Source organism: Populus euphratica, unplaced genomic scaffold (genome assembly GCF_000495115.2).
Source record: "Populus euphratica unplaced genomic scaffold, PopEup_1.0 scaffold5.1, whole genome shotgun sequence".
In the NCBI taxonomy this organism is placed as follows: Eukaryota; Viridiplantae; Streptophyta; class Magnoliopsida; order Malpighiales; family Salicaceae; genus Populus; species Populus euphratica.
Window position 1 is genome coordinate 2,597,361 of NW_011499848.1, and position 14,473 is coordinate 2,611,833.

Here is a 14,473-nt window from a genome sequence, read left to right on the forward strand (position 1 = left end):
CATTGACTTTTCCAGCAATTTTTATTCAAAAACACGTTTTAGATTACATAAAAAAAAAGCGAATTAGATGGATAGTATTAACAGAAATTGAGAAAAGCACCCAACTGAAAAATCTGAGGAACATTTAGGACTTGATTGATAAACCTTGTAGGTTTGGAATCTCATTACAAATAATTATATCGGTCAGGGACCAGATTAGAATCTTCTTGATATTCAAACTGCTTCAGGAAATGATCTAAAAAGAGTTTGGATCAACTTCCCAACGGATCCAATTGGTTTAGAACAACGTTTGATCGGGTCATAAAAAAACCATTCGTATTAACGAGATTTCACCAAGTCAGTAACTGTTTTTTTTATTATTTCAATTTAAAACTTAACACAGATCAAAATTCAGATTATAAATTTATAAAATTAACTTGTTGAACTAAATTTAACAACTATAGTGATACTTATTACTATCATTTGATCTCGTTACAGCTTGATAGGGTTGAGTTTCTAACTTAGCTTACCAAAATGGTGACCCTAAAACCTGCTCCATCCCATCAGGTTTTTAATAACGTGGATCACCCGGTCTAAACTCAATAAAATGAACAAAACGCTGAGTTTAATCCATTTGTTTTATTCATCCTCTGCAGCCATTCCCATCCAGAATCCGAGAGAATAACAAAATCCCTAACTCTCCAGTCACAGCCACAAGCAACAAGCAACTCTTCAATGACAGCCACCGCATTATTTATTTCAAGGAGAGAGGGCAGAGATAGTTTCAGTTGTGGGAGCTGAAGATCAGTTCGAGAAGTCACGTTTGCTGCTCGATCTCACTGTCTTAACATTCACCGCCTTTACTAATCACTTCCGTGACCGTGAACCAAAAAAGCTGCAATTTTTAGAGCCTAAAAGAGGGAGAACCGAGGTTTTCTTTTCTGTTTTATGCCGCAACTTTGTGCAGCCATTCCCTTATATTCTCCAGGTACTTCAACTTTGCTTTCTTTTTTCTATCTAGGCTTCTGGGTCTTGTTCAAAATCTAAAATTAACTTCTGGGTTTTGTTTAAAATTCAACTTTTCTAGAAATGTTGAATTTGCCCTTCTACTTTTGTTTTACAGTAGTTTTGTATGGTTTATTGACTGATTAATCGAGGAGTGGAATGGTTATATTTCGATTTTGAGCGTTTTATGGTGATTCTTTTTTTGTTTTCTTGTAATGAGCGGTGGATATAAGTAAAAACAGGATCACAAGGTTGCTACACTTGCTCAAATTTGAGGACATTTTGAACTGTGATGTGTTATGTCTTTTGAAAAACTAGAATGGATTGAAAGGTCTATTAAAGTTGCCTAATTATTTTAGTAAGCCAAGTTCAATTTTTGTGTGCGGTGTTTTGTATCTTTAAATTGGGAACTAATTAGTTAGCATATCTCCACTTAGTCCATTAACATACTTTCCCCAGGCAATTTAATTGCCTCCTGTACTGCAAAAACAAACTCCAAAATTGTGTTGTGGTGCACAAAAGATAGTTTGATGTTCAAAAACCAACCATGCATGTCCAGATTATATCAGAAAGGTTATTATAACTGATATAACGTGTTACTTCTATAGTTTCCTCAATTTACAAGATTAGAGATAGGCTTGCTTAGACAGGAAATGCTCAAAATCCTCTCACCACCCTTTCTATCTGACATCTGTACACAGATACTGGACTATGAGAAGGCTTCCAGTTCTGAAATAGGTACATTTCATTGGGTCAGTGGTTAGAAAAGTAGATTAGATCTGCATTGACAGGACAACATGAACTGATGATTTTGAGACTGTCCGGGGGATGCTTTACTTCCATATTAATGTGCATGTCTGCATCTTAACATGGCTTCTTGTTTATATCGAAAGCATCGTAAGAGAATGATGTAAACATGATGTCTTATTAATGGCTGATGGCATCAAAGTTTTAATTTTGGAGGAGTGTGGGACCTGTTTAGGGATTTTGATTGCTACATCTAGTTTTTTAAGACCCCTGATATGCACCGTGCATATGTAGGTTGTTTGTGATCTAGACATGGTTGAGAACTTGATAACTCCTCACATTTGCTATAGTTTCTTAGAAAATGGTTTTAATCACTTCTGTAAGCTTATGAGCTTCAAGATAAAGTTACCTTGATTCCTTACATGCTTAGCCAAATGCCCTTGTATGATTTATTAGTGCAGTGGGATCAATTTCAGTGTGCTTCTGTCAGTGCTAATTACTGAATCAGTAGGTTACATTGACCCACTAGGTTGACCTGGTGACTTTTCTGAGTCATTTCCCAGATCGGGTCTGACAACTATGCCAACTACCACCACACCATTAGCTGCAACCTTTCTCTGCTTGGATTCTTATTCAATGACCTTTCAGTAATCCTTAATTTCAATCACCATCCATATGGGAAGAAGCATTTCAACACCCCATTGCATATGTGATTTCTTTCTCTTTTTTTTCCTTGGGATTACTTTAAATTGTATGCTTATGTGTAAAATTGTAAAACCATGAATAAGAAGTCCCAGAACTAGAAGGATGGATATTTTAATAAAATTCTCAAAAAGATTAGATAAATAATACTATTATTTTGCAATAATTAAAGTTTCCTTAATAAAAAAATATTAGAAAATTCATCAAACATAAAAAATTATGATAAATTACAAAGTTATTTTCTATTTTGTGAGAATTGATGTCAAAACTTCCCATGTGATGTAAGAACTCTCAACAAGAAGGAAAAAAATCCTAGCATTTAGGTTTCTTCTAGAGAAAAACTTTCCATCCTTAGGACACCTTTTATTTTATTTATTTATCAAAACTAACAGAAATTTCATTGACGGAATAATTCAATACTTTCTAAAATTACATCAATTTTTTGTATACTCCAATAATAGAACATATATCCTGTTAGGACGAAATAAAAATAACTATGATTCACCAATGTACTTTGTAACTTATCATACTAGGTGAGAAACTATTGTTCCGAAACCAACTTCTCATACTAATTTGAATTTGGAATAAGAGAGTTGCATCTTAGTAATTGCTGCTGAAACTTCACCAGGTATGTTGCAATTTGTAACTACTTTCCCCACTTTCTCTTTTAATGTTTGATGCAATGCTGATAGGTGAGTCATGGATACATGCGCCTTCATCTTCAAAAGACCTTGCAGCACACATGATTGATGGAACAATATGTTAGTGTTCAAGTGAAACTTCCAATCACACCCTTAAATTAACAATTTGAAAAAACAATAGTACTCAAACACAACAACACACACACACACCAAAAAAAAAGGAAGCCATGACATGAAATAAAACTAACTTTTAACAAATATCTTTTGCCATGGCTTCCATGGGAAGTTCTTAAAAATCATAAGTTTATGTAAATTTAACATTGAAAAGGGAAATAACAAAAAGAAAGAAAGAGAGAAGAATAAGAGTGAAGTGAAAACTTTAAAGAAATAAAAAAATAAAAATAATATGAAGAATTAATAGGGAATGTGGAAAGGATAAATAACAAAAATTGGATAAAGAAAGATTAATATACTAACTTAGATTAAATTTTTATTAAAAATAGCACAACAGAAAAATAAGGGGAGAACTTGATCTGGATTAAATGAAAGGAAAGGGAGAGTTGAGAGCTTATTCTTGGCGTGGAACTTGATCTGGGAAGAAAACGATAAGGGATGGCAAAGGTCAAGGGAGTCTTGATAATATAGTTGTGATTGATTTTGATAATGATGAGTTTGAAAACACTATCATCACTGATGTTCCAGAGTCTTTACAGCTGAAATCAAGAGGTTCTAGTGTTGTTAGAGAAGATGATTTCCATGCATAATAAGCATTGATGACGACGGCGACAATGATTTTCATCCAAATGTTGAAGTAGAAAACAGGACCAAACAAAAATCAGAACCTAATGTTTGCTCTAGTTCAAATAATGTAATTTTGAGAAAGTGAACTCTTATGACTCTATTGCCACTGGAGATGGAGTTCTAGGTGGTTTTTCTCCTAGTGCCAAGATGGGAAACCCTTTTGCAAAATGTAATCAGAAAGGTGAAAGCTTTTCAGGGTTGTGGAAATTGAGAGCAGATGAGAATATTTATTTTCATTGGACTAGTGATGGTCTTTTTGGAGGAGAGACATTCATAGGTAATGGTATATTTCTTGTAACCTGTAAATGGCCTTGGCAGTAGGTTTCCTCCTGTATCGTCTTCATGGTCCAGTCAAGATAAGGATGATAAACAGTATCATATACATGTTTTTGACCAAACTGTTCCTGTAAAGTTGTGAACTCAAACCTACTAAGCTTTTACTCTTGTTTTCGTTCTTTGCTGTGTTAATCTTTTCCAATGTCCTCTCCATAACTTTAGGTTGCAATGTTGATCATTCTTTTTATTCTTTTTCATAAGTTTTATTATATATGTATCGGTCAAAAGGCTGAAATGTCATACATGATTTTATAAGCTTTATCAGCAAAAGAAGAGACAAAATTAATTTGAAAAACAAAGTTGTAGAAATATATGAGTAAATAAAGAAATCATTTTCTTTGAAAAAAGGAGAAGGCAAGCCTAGGCTAGCTGTCACTTGGGCCTGGCTTGTCAGGTCCTCGTGCTCCTGGATCAGATGCCTCTGGCCAGCACCCTTAATCATGAAAGAAAAAAGAAAACACCCCAAGCTGTTTCTCAAAGTGTTGCTTCCCCTTAACTGGCAGCAAGACAGACAATAAGAAAGATGTCATTGTCTCGAATTTCAAGGATCACAAGAAATGGCAGCCGTTGGTTTCTCTCTCATCAACCCTCATCGTATGGATTCTTGCTCTCCAACAATTCTCGCTCTTCTACTCCAAAGGTAACACTAACAAATCTCTTTATTGATTTTCTTATATTCTATGACATTAGCAAGCTCATTCCCAAATGGGGTTCGTCATTTTTTTATTCCTTTTCATCTTGGCTTGTTTCATTGGTTTTTCAAGCGTGTGAGTGTGGAATTGGAAGGGAAAAAAATGAGAACATCGCTTGTTTTTCTTTTTTGGAGCTGTCAGGTGAGCTTTAAAAATGCAGAAATGAAATGACAGGGTTAGTTTAGATCATTGTCAACGCTGTGTTTTACTAATATACTGCTAATGTAGTGTTGTGTTGTTTTTGTGGCAATCAAAGCCAGCGTTTAGAGGGCCTTTTGGGCTTGGAATGAACTTCAATAAAATACTCAAGTTTTTTGTCTTTGTTTGAACTGTCGGCATGTTTCGAGCACAAGATTGTCCTAGTAATTTGTGCCAAATAGAGCTTTCTTGATGACAATCAGGGTGTGCTAACCCAGTCATATGTAAAAGATGACTGAGAAAATGACATAAACAACTGTAGTTTAAATCTGAAAAGCTTCAAAATTGTGATGGAGTGATTCTACCACATAGCGTGTATAAATTATCATTTGCTAGTGTTGCGTAAGCCTTCTTTTTGATTTGGAATGAAATGGTTGGGATTTAGCACTAAAACTAAACGTCTGTGATTAGAATTTGAATTTTTTCAGAAGTTTTAGTCTCATTATACATTGTTAGACTTGAGAAGATTGGATGTTATTTTAATTTTGGTAGCTATCAATTTCTTTAAAGGATCAATAAGGTTTAGACCCCTGTCTTAATTAGAAAGTTTTATTTTGGGATTATAATTTCATGTTTGCATTAAGCTTTATACGTGATGTTTTAGGAGCTCAATCTTTTATCTCTGTTTAAATTTTCTACAGTTGATTGAGACTTACAATTGTCTTACATATGTTGTGACCAATTACATTCTACTCGTTTTTGTTTCTGGTGATTAGTAGGTTTTTAGTTGCAGAGAAACTTATTCATGGACTGTGCCTTCCTTGCATGTTTTCAAACATCAAATTCATCACCAGAGCAGTTCCTTAGTGGAGGTTAGATGAAGCGCACTCGTTTTTTTTTAATATGTTTATGCATAGGCATTCTACTATATATTCTGGGTCTGTAATAATCTTTTCACTAATAACATGTACATGAGGCATTGGAATGTGGGGTTCATGATTGTGGGATATTTGCTATTCTTGAAGGATATTAGGGTTGCACCTTTTTTCCCTTATCCTGTTGGCACCTTTTAGTGTGTGTTCTGTATCTAAAGCAGCAAAAAGAACACACTTCAATTATTATCCAATACTCTTTAATGATGTGTTGTGGACTTAGTGAGGAGTTTCATTAAAAAAAAAGGTGTTATACAGTATTGTAAGCTTAGCAATAAATTTGATTGTGGACCTTTTGTTTGGAATAGATTAGCATTCGGGTAGTTGAGTTAGTTTGTGCCTTGATATATTCCTATTCCAAATTTATTTACAGATTTTAAAATCTTTCCTCCTTAAAGTTGAGGCCACAAGTTTCTAATTTTGAGATCTTTTAAGGTTTTATGGTGTTGGGAATTAGGTTGGATTTAACATTCGGTCCATTCCCTTTTATCTATTTATTCATCAAATAACAAAGGCTTCATGGGGTAGCGAGGTACTCAATACTTTGAATTAGGTAGCTTGATTGTTCTTGACTTCCTTGGTATATTTCAAGTGTATGAGAGGTAGTGTTCTTGGGGCCTTGATTGTCAAACACTTGTTTTTCTGTTACCTGATACTGCTTCTGATCTGTTACATATTTTCTTGTGTGCTATGTTGCTTACCCCTATGAATGGATACTTTATTTTCCAGGAACAACTTGACCCGTTTTCACTTGTTGCTGATGAGCTATCAGTTCTTGCTAATAGATTGCGGTCAATGGTAATTGCTGAGGTATTTGTTCTGTTTTTTGGCACATGTCATATATGCTTGGTGGCAATAATAGATATGGCTTTCCGTTCTGATTTAATCATACTGATTTGATATGATTTGATAAAATTTGGATTCAAATTTCATTCTCAGGTACCTAAGCTTGCCTCAGCTGCTGAGTACTTTTTCAAAATGGGAGTAGAAGGAAAGAGGTTCCGTCCCACGGTAACTGCAATAATTCTTCTGTGCTCATTATTTGGGTTTGGTTCAAAATTGTGCTCTGCTAGTGTCTTATGAGTTAATCTAATCTATGTTAAGTGTATTTTGGTGGCTACTTTCCTAAAAGGAAGATGTCCATATACTTCATTGCCTGTTTGAAACATTTAATTGTGTTGTGCTTATTTTACTTTTTGGTTGTAATTAGTATGCAATAATATTATTGCAGCAGTGACCAAAGACATTTAGCTTGTCGCTTTCAGACTAGGAAAGTGTCTCAAAGTTCAAACTTGAGGCTTTGTGACTTAAGCTCACAGTAAAGTCTGAGACCCCAAGTTTATTATTGATTCTCCTTGCTGTACTTGAAACTCATCTCACATTTGGAAAATCTGCCCATTAACTAGTTAATTTCAATCCAATATCCTTTGGTCACAACATTTTTACTGATTTCTGGCTTTGAAATTCTGCAATTATGAAAATATATGAATAAATAATCTATAAAATGCGTAGGAGGAAGAAACCATAACATTGCTTATGAAACGTTTTGTAAGGTAACATGCCTAGCTTTAGTCCTTTGAACTTTAGTCTGAAGCTACAAGCAATTGATTATTTCTTGTTGAAGCTCTCTAAGCTCCTCCTCTTTTTTTTTTTTTAATTGTTATCAACTAAAGTTGTGTTTTTTGCCCTTTTCAAATAAATCATATAACTCTTAAGTTCTGTATAGGTTTTGTTGCTGATGGCAACAGCTTTGAATATGCGTATACTCGAAACAACAACTAGCGGTGTAGAGACAATAACTAGCGGTGTAGGAGATGCTTTGACAACAGAACTACGAAAAAGACAGCAATCTATAGCTGAAATTACTGAGATGATCCATGTCAGTTTCTCATAACTCAGTATTTTTCCTTTACCAAATGTCCTTTTGCTATAACTTCATTCATTCATGCTTTTGTATCAAGTGAACAAACATGTTTTTTTATTGCTTCAGTACTGATGCAGCTGTTCCACATGTTAGGTGGCGAGTCTTCTGCATGATGATGTGTTGGATGATGCAGATACGAGACGTGGTATTGGTTCATTAAATTTTGTTATGGGCAATAAGGTACTGTGATTTTTCTTTTCTATTTAAGTTGCATTTGTCATTTTTATTCTATTATACTGGTATTGGGTCTCTCTATTATACAATTCTAAATTCATCCTTTTTTTTTAAATGTGGAGTTGCAAAGTACATTTGGTTAGCATGTAAATCCTTTTCACATATGGCTTTTCAAACTGTGCTTTCTCAAGCTAGGTTTCTTGGGAGTTGTGACTTTCAAATTATTGTTGTATGTGGAATTTCAATTGCTCTTGCATCCATCATTGTAGGAAGAATTTTGATATATTATCCAAACTGTTATTTCCATCTGACATTCCAACACTGGCAAGCTTCAGGCACCATATAAAAAAAGGAGGAAAGTAACAAATTCTTAGGGGGGCTGTCTTTTATGCATCTTCTCTTTTTCTTGAATTTTGTATCCGTTTTTTTTTCTTTTCCCTTTACCTTCTACCACACATTTGGAGACACAGATATATATATATATATATATATATATATATATATATTATTTCATATTTTTATACTTCCATTCAACTTCAAATATGATTTGACTAGTAGGGGGACCACAATTACCCACAATCTTTAACATTCTTACCAAAAACCATTAACCCATTTTATATTCTTCACCTCCTTTTTCTATAGCTATATTTTTAACCTCCTTGATATTTCATCGCTCCCCAAAACTGTACCAAACACGGTGGTGAAAAATTACCCATGTGAGTTTAATTCCTTACCCTCATAATAAACACATCCATTGTAGATCTCCTCTATCCACTGCAATGATCATGTTGCTGCCTCTTTCATTTAGAGGGTTTTGCATTTAGATTTGTATGTTCTCAAGTCTTTAGAGGCCATTTTCTTGTGCAATTTTAGGAGCTTAAGAGGTTGCAAGTTTGGATGTTGATGGAATTTGATTCAAGAGTAAAATGTTGATGTTGAGCATCGCATCGAGTTCCGATGGTGTAGAGATAGTGATGGGACATTAGCACAGGTGCAGACATTAGGTATTAATAATGTAGGACATTACTCGTAAATATGGAGAACTAGTAATTTCTTGAATTGTTAAGGTAAATTGTATCGAGGAAAACACAAATAAATCTCTGGTAGCTATATGTTTTTGGAGGGATTATAAAATTTTGTGTTTATGACTTCCCATAGCTATATGTTTTTGGGGATGCTCAAGTGGTTTTTCTTATGATGAACTGTTTGCTTGTTCTGGCCCTTTATTTATCAATACCTTTTCCAAGGTACTGATTATGGTGATAACATTGACTTTCCCTGACAAGATCTTTTCATTGTTTTTCATAGCAAATCATATGTTATGCAATTCCCTCTGCATGTGGCAATCTACTGGTAGTGAATCTGCTCATGAACAATAGCATCTCAGAACTCTCCCATCTATTATTAGGCAGTTTTTTTTTTGTCTTTTCAATTAGTATTTTGCAAGTGAGTTCTATGTCACTCTTATGCATTGCTTAGAATAATAAAATTGCAGAGGATTGTAGCCTAAGGTCTTCTTGTTTTTAATTTTCTCCTTTTCATTTGTTTTGCAGGTGGCAGTACTAGCTGGAGATTTTCTACTTTCACGAGCTTGTGTAGCCCTTGCTTCTTTGAAAAACACAGAAGTAAGAATACGTTAATGTTGTACATCTAAGCATGCAAACCTAAAATTTAACCATAATCCTTTCTCTATTTAAGCAATGATATCGAGTCTTTCCACCCCTCTAGGTTTCTTTCAACTTTAGTTGCAAGCTCATAAGCTCCACAAAAGTAATCATTTGTCTTCAAACTTGTTCCTAATTGTAAAAATGGTGGTGAAAAAGCCTTGGGGATGAGTAGCATAATGGATTGTCAAGTTTTAACCTTTGTCTTCCAATCCCTTTTAATAATTTTTCATTTTGGATTTAACTGAATAACATTATTTTGGTGTCAAATTCATCATTTGTCAGTTCATTGGTCCATGCATCTCCATGTCCCATGATTAATGAGATGTGTTAGTATTAGTAAAGCGCCATGATAAGGACACAATGATATTTGTGCGTGTGGCTGTTGGGTAGTGGGGGTGGGGGTGAAGGTGGGGAGAGAGATTTGCCTCATATTTGCTCAGCACTACTGTTACCTGCCTGTAGGTTGTTACATTACTAGCGACAGTTGTAGAGCATCTTGTTACTGGTGAAACTATGCAGATGACTTCAACATCTGAGCAACGTTGTAGGTATGCTGCTTTGCTTTGACTTTTCATAAATAATTTGCATTTATTTGATTGGGACGGAGAATTAAATTTGTATGACATCATGAACTCTCTATAAAGGTTTTTTTTGCTGAATACCTGCCTTCTGATAGCCATTGTTGCTCCATTTTGTTTCTCACCATGCATCTCCTTTCCATTGCCTTGTAGTGTTTCACCACCCACGCACCGCCCCCCCTGATGGTCATAGAAAACTTTTATCTGGCTTGCCTAATCATGGATGGGTGGTTGCAATTTTCCTTTGAAAACAATGATCCAAACATGTACATACCGTTTGTTTATTGTTCTAGAGATCATTTACTTTGTAATGGAAGGGATAAGACAGGCCACAACAGCTTGGTAGATTTTTTGTTTCCCCCCTATATCAGTTCTTTTCACCAAGTGGTTCCAATTTCTAATATCAGTTGTTTCTGATTGTTTATTATAATCTATTGCTTTCTCCATGCATCTCCCTTTCACCACAAGTGGTTTTGGTTCTACCTGGAATTGCAATCTATAATGAAACCTATTGTGTGTTGAAGCACCTGAAGTACTTGTTTTGGCCTGTTTATGGTGTTAAAAAGGTGAAATGGTCCCATGTAGTCTAATGACCATGGATGCTTTTATTTACTTTGCATGAAGGGTTCTAAAAAGATGCACTTGCATGTGAATTGGCTGGATGATTGGTAGGCTGCGGCACTTTTTTTTACTTTTCTGTATATGATCAAACCTATCTAGGCAATGGCATGCTATTACTGTATTGATGAGACCTTGATTTGCAATTACGCCTCGATGCTCTTCTGTTTTTTTTTTTTTTTTTTTGGCTTAGTTGACTTAAAAGGTGTTGCTATTGCAGCATGGAGTATTATATGCAAAAGACGTACTACAAGACGGCATCTTTGATTTCAAATAGCTGCAAGGCAATTGCCCTTCTTGCAGGGCAAACAACAGAAGTTGCAATGTTGGCTTTTGAGTACGGCAAAAATCTGGTATGCGAATTTTTTTTCCTGTTGTGTGGATGGGGGCTCTCTTATTTGTTCTAGGTTGTGTTTTAGTTGGTGTGGACAAATTGATGGATACCCAACCTGTCTATGGCTGTTCCTTTTCCTATATTTTAACTGTTTTCTTTTCCAGGGATTGGCATATCAATTGATTGATGATGTACTCGATTTCACAGGCACTTCTGCTTCCCTTGGAAAGGGTTCATTATCTGACATTCGCCATGTAATTATTCTATCCCTAATATGATATCCAATGGCTGGAGATGATAATTGTTGTTAGCTTGAACTGGTTGTGATTGAACAACCTCATTAGATAGTTAACAAGTTTGCATTATTTTCCTTAAAAGATATATATATTTTGCCAACTGGCTTAACAGCACTTTGCTTCTTAATTAATCATGGTATATTTTTCCCTTTGCAACATTGTTTTATAGTTTAGACCAAATTTTGAATTAGTTTGAGACTTTGTTCTCAAATAAGATTGAGAACAGGCAATCTTGATTCAATTATCTCCTTATGTAAATGCAAGCAAGAAATGACTGGTTCTCATTTTTATTGTGACACTCATTGTACAATGACAGGAAAGGTTAAATGTTAAACTATTTCAAACAAAGCTGAAGCATTTTGTTTGATACCATTCAGTCTTTTATTATCACGGAGTTGGATAAATGTTAACTATTCCGGAAAGGTTATGCATAATCAGGGCTGTAGATTTTCCACCTGTCAACTTCTTGGGCTTATGGCACTGTCCCTGGGACCAAATGACATAATGGTGGCTAAATTTCTGGTTGTCACTTGGTTCAAAAATCCATAGCTATCTTTATTAGCTTTGACACTAAAACCATGCTTGTATCTTGCACTGGATTGATATGAGCTATTTGTACTAGCATGATGTAGAATAGTGTATAGCATTTGATATCAATGAACCGCTCTTACATTTTAAAGTCCCTACATTTTTCAGTTTCATTTCATTTGTGACTTGAAGACAACTTCCAACGTTCTTTCTGATTCTTACATTTTGAGTTGCGCATCAGAGCTAATTTTCATAATCTCATGTTTAACAATATGACATTTTATTCAGGGAATTATAACAGCTCCATTGTTGTTTGCCATGGAGGAGTTCCCTCAGTTGCGTTCGGTTATTGACTGGGGCTTTGACAAGCCTGAAAACATTGATGTAGTAAGTTCATCTTCATTTTCTTTGATGAAAACATTGATGTAGTAAGTTCATCTTCATTTTCTTTGAACACAACCTTGGAAATATTTTGATAAAGCTGAAGCTACTGCAGAGAATTGCGAAGTCTACATTTTTCTCATGGTTTTTCTGTGCATCAATTCTGTGATGGGCCTAACATTCTTGCTTAATATCACTGGGCAACAAAAAAGCCTACATTGCATGCCTTTCTGTCGTCAATCAGATGACTCTGCAACTTAATGATTCTGGTGTGGAGACTATGAATTTTAGTTTAGTGGACTTTAGCTTTGGCTTTCAATAATATGAAATTTTGGAGAATGCTTAGTATTTTTACTTATTCGAAATATTTTTAATGATTTGGAAATCCTTTTTGAATAAAAAAAATTGATCAAAATGGACATTAGTTTATAATTTGGCCCTATGGGAGGTGATTGCTATTGGGCATACCCATTTTCCATGGAGCATGATATGTTCATCCCACCATTTCTATTTATTCAAACTGCATTGCTTTCTGATGTCTTCTTTACGTTGGACTGAGGAACTTGCTTCCATCTAATCCCCATTCCTTTCACTCCTTTGTTCATGTTTTACATGGACTTTTGATTCCAATCCATAGGCAAGTAATAATGTGAATAAGCTTTCTTCTTGGTCTGGAGTTTGATGCTCTGATCGTTTCTACTTTTTGTCTATCGGTCATCAGTTTTTCTTTCTTTCTTTCTCATAGAAATTAATGTTAATTTATCCGAGTGTCCTGTCTATGGATTCAGGCCCTTGAGTACCTTGGGAAGAGCCATGGAATACAGAGAACGAGGGAGCTAGCTGCAAAGCATGCGAGCCTGGCTGCAGCAGCAATTGATTCTTTACCTGAAACTGATGATGAAGAAGTAAGAAAATCACGGAGGGCACTAGTTGATCTTGCTCAAAGAGTAATCACAAGAAATAAATGACAGAATATGAATTCTAGCAACATAAATAAATTACAATTTGAATTCTAGCAACAGTGTCCTAGATTTGTGCTTGTTTTTCATTTTATTGTTCCTGCATTTGAGGGCCAATCTGCCCTCCTGTTCCACATTAATTTATTCAATTACTTAAATTTTAGTTACATAATATTTGTTTCAACAACCGGGTTCTTGTGAATTCTACTCCGTACAGTAGAAAGACAGTTACAGAAAGATGGATAGGAGTTGCAATTAGCATTCCCTGGTGGGATGTTGCTGCTTTAATCCATGATAATTTTTCAATGAGATAAAATTTCTTTAGTACTCTGGCAGGACACTATTGTTTTGTGGAAAATATCTTGTACCATGTATTCTCACAATAGACTTGAAGAAAAGTTCCTCAAGTAGCTACAAGGACGATGAACAATTTCAGAGTGTTCCTAAAGTGGGATTAAATTTCAATTGGAAGGTGATCTCTTAGGAGCGAACAAGTGAGAAATTCCCTGAAAAGTTGAGCAGATATAAACCTGGTATAACCAGTGCAATTTGGTGGAGTCAATACCTAGGTTTGTGATCCCAGAATTAGTTTACAAAGGTGCAAGAGTTCAATGGCTTTACAATCAAATGATTCAGATCTTATTCTCAGTTTTGAGAAGTACTGGTGCTGATGCCAATATTCCTTTTACAGAACAGTAGTTGATCGGATTGCAGGTTGTAGATTTAAAGATATTCAATAGATTTTAGGAACGATAATCAATCAATATGAGGGAATCAGTCTTTAATCTCCCATTCTGACCAATATCTTCTTCAAATAGCAATCTGCCATCAGGCCATCCATCGATCCATCCTGAGAAAAACTTGTATCAATACCACTGGTTTTAATGCAGAACCTTGTTGCCAAGATGCAACGATTTTAGGAAGCACATTTGCGAAGGTGGGAGAGATTGCTAGCATTGGCAATTCTGCACGAGGCACTCTACGCAAAAGCATTTGCTACTTCATTTTCTTTGTTGTACATGTATTTATACACACACATCA

General features: G+C 35.1%; 1 protein-coding gene across 2 annotated transcripts; it reads left to right on the forward strand.

Moving 5' to 3' along the window:
• The first annotated feature begins 459 nt into the window (after positions 1-459).
• Positions 460-13,604, forward strand: LOC105114669 (solanesyl diphosphate synthase 3, chloroplastic/mitochondrial-like). 2 transcript variants are annotated; one of them, XM_011011295.1, is made up of 13 exons: positions 460-967; positions 4,715-4,851; positions 5,821-5,913; positions 6,703-6,783; positions 6,913-6,984; positions 7,700-7,852; positions 7,991-8,077; positions 9,625-9,696; positions 10,201-10,286; positions 11,155-11,287; positions 11,433-11,522; positions 12,381-12,479; positions 13,262-13,604. In XM_011011295.1, exons 1-13 carry the CDS (start codon positions 928-930, stop codon positions 13,439-13,441), a joined length of 1,323 nt encoding a protein of 440 aa, XP_011009597.1. In that variant the 5' UTR covers positions 460-927; the 3' UTR covers positions 13,442-13,604. The 2 variants fall into 2 exon arrangements, with proteins under 2 accessions (XP_011009597.1, XP_011009605.1); XM_011011303.1 differs by lacking the exon at positions 460-967 and having other exon boundaries at positions 4,763-4,851; positions 5,818-5,913.
• The last annotated feature ends 869 nt before the right edge of the window (positions 13,605-14,473 follow it).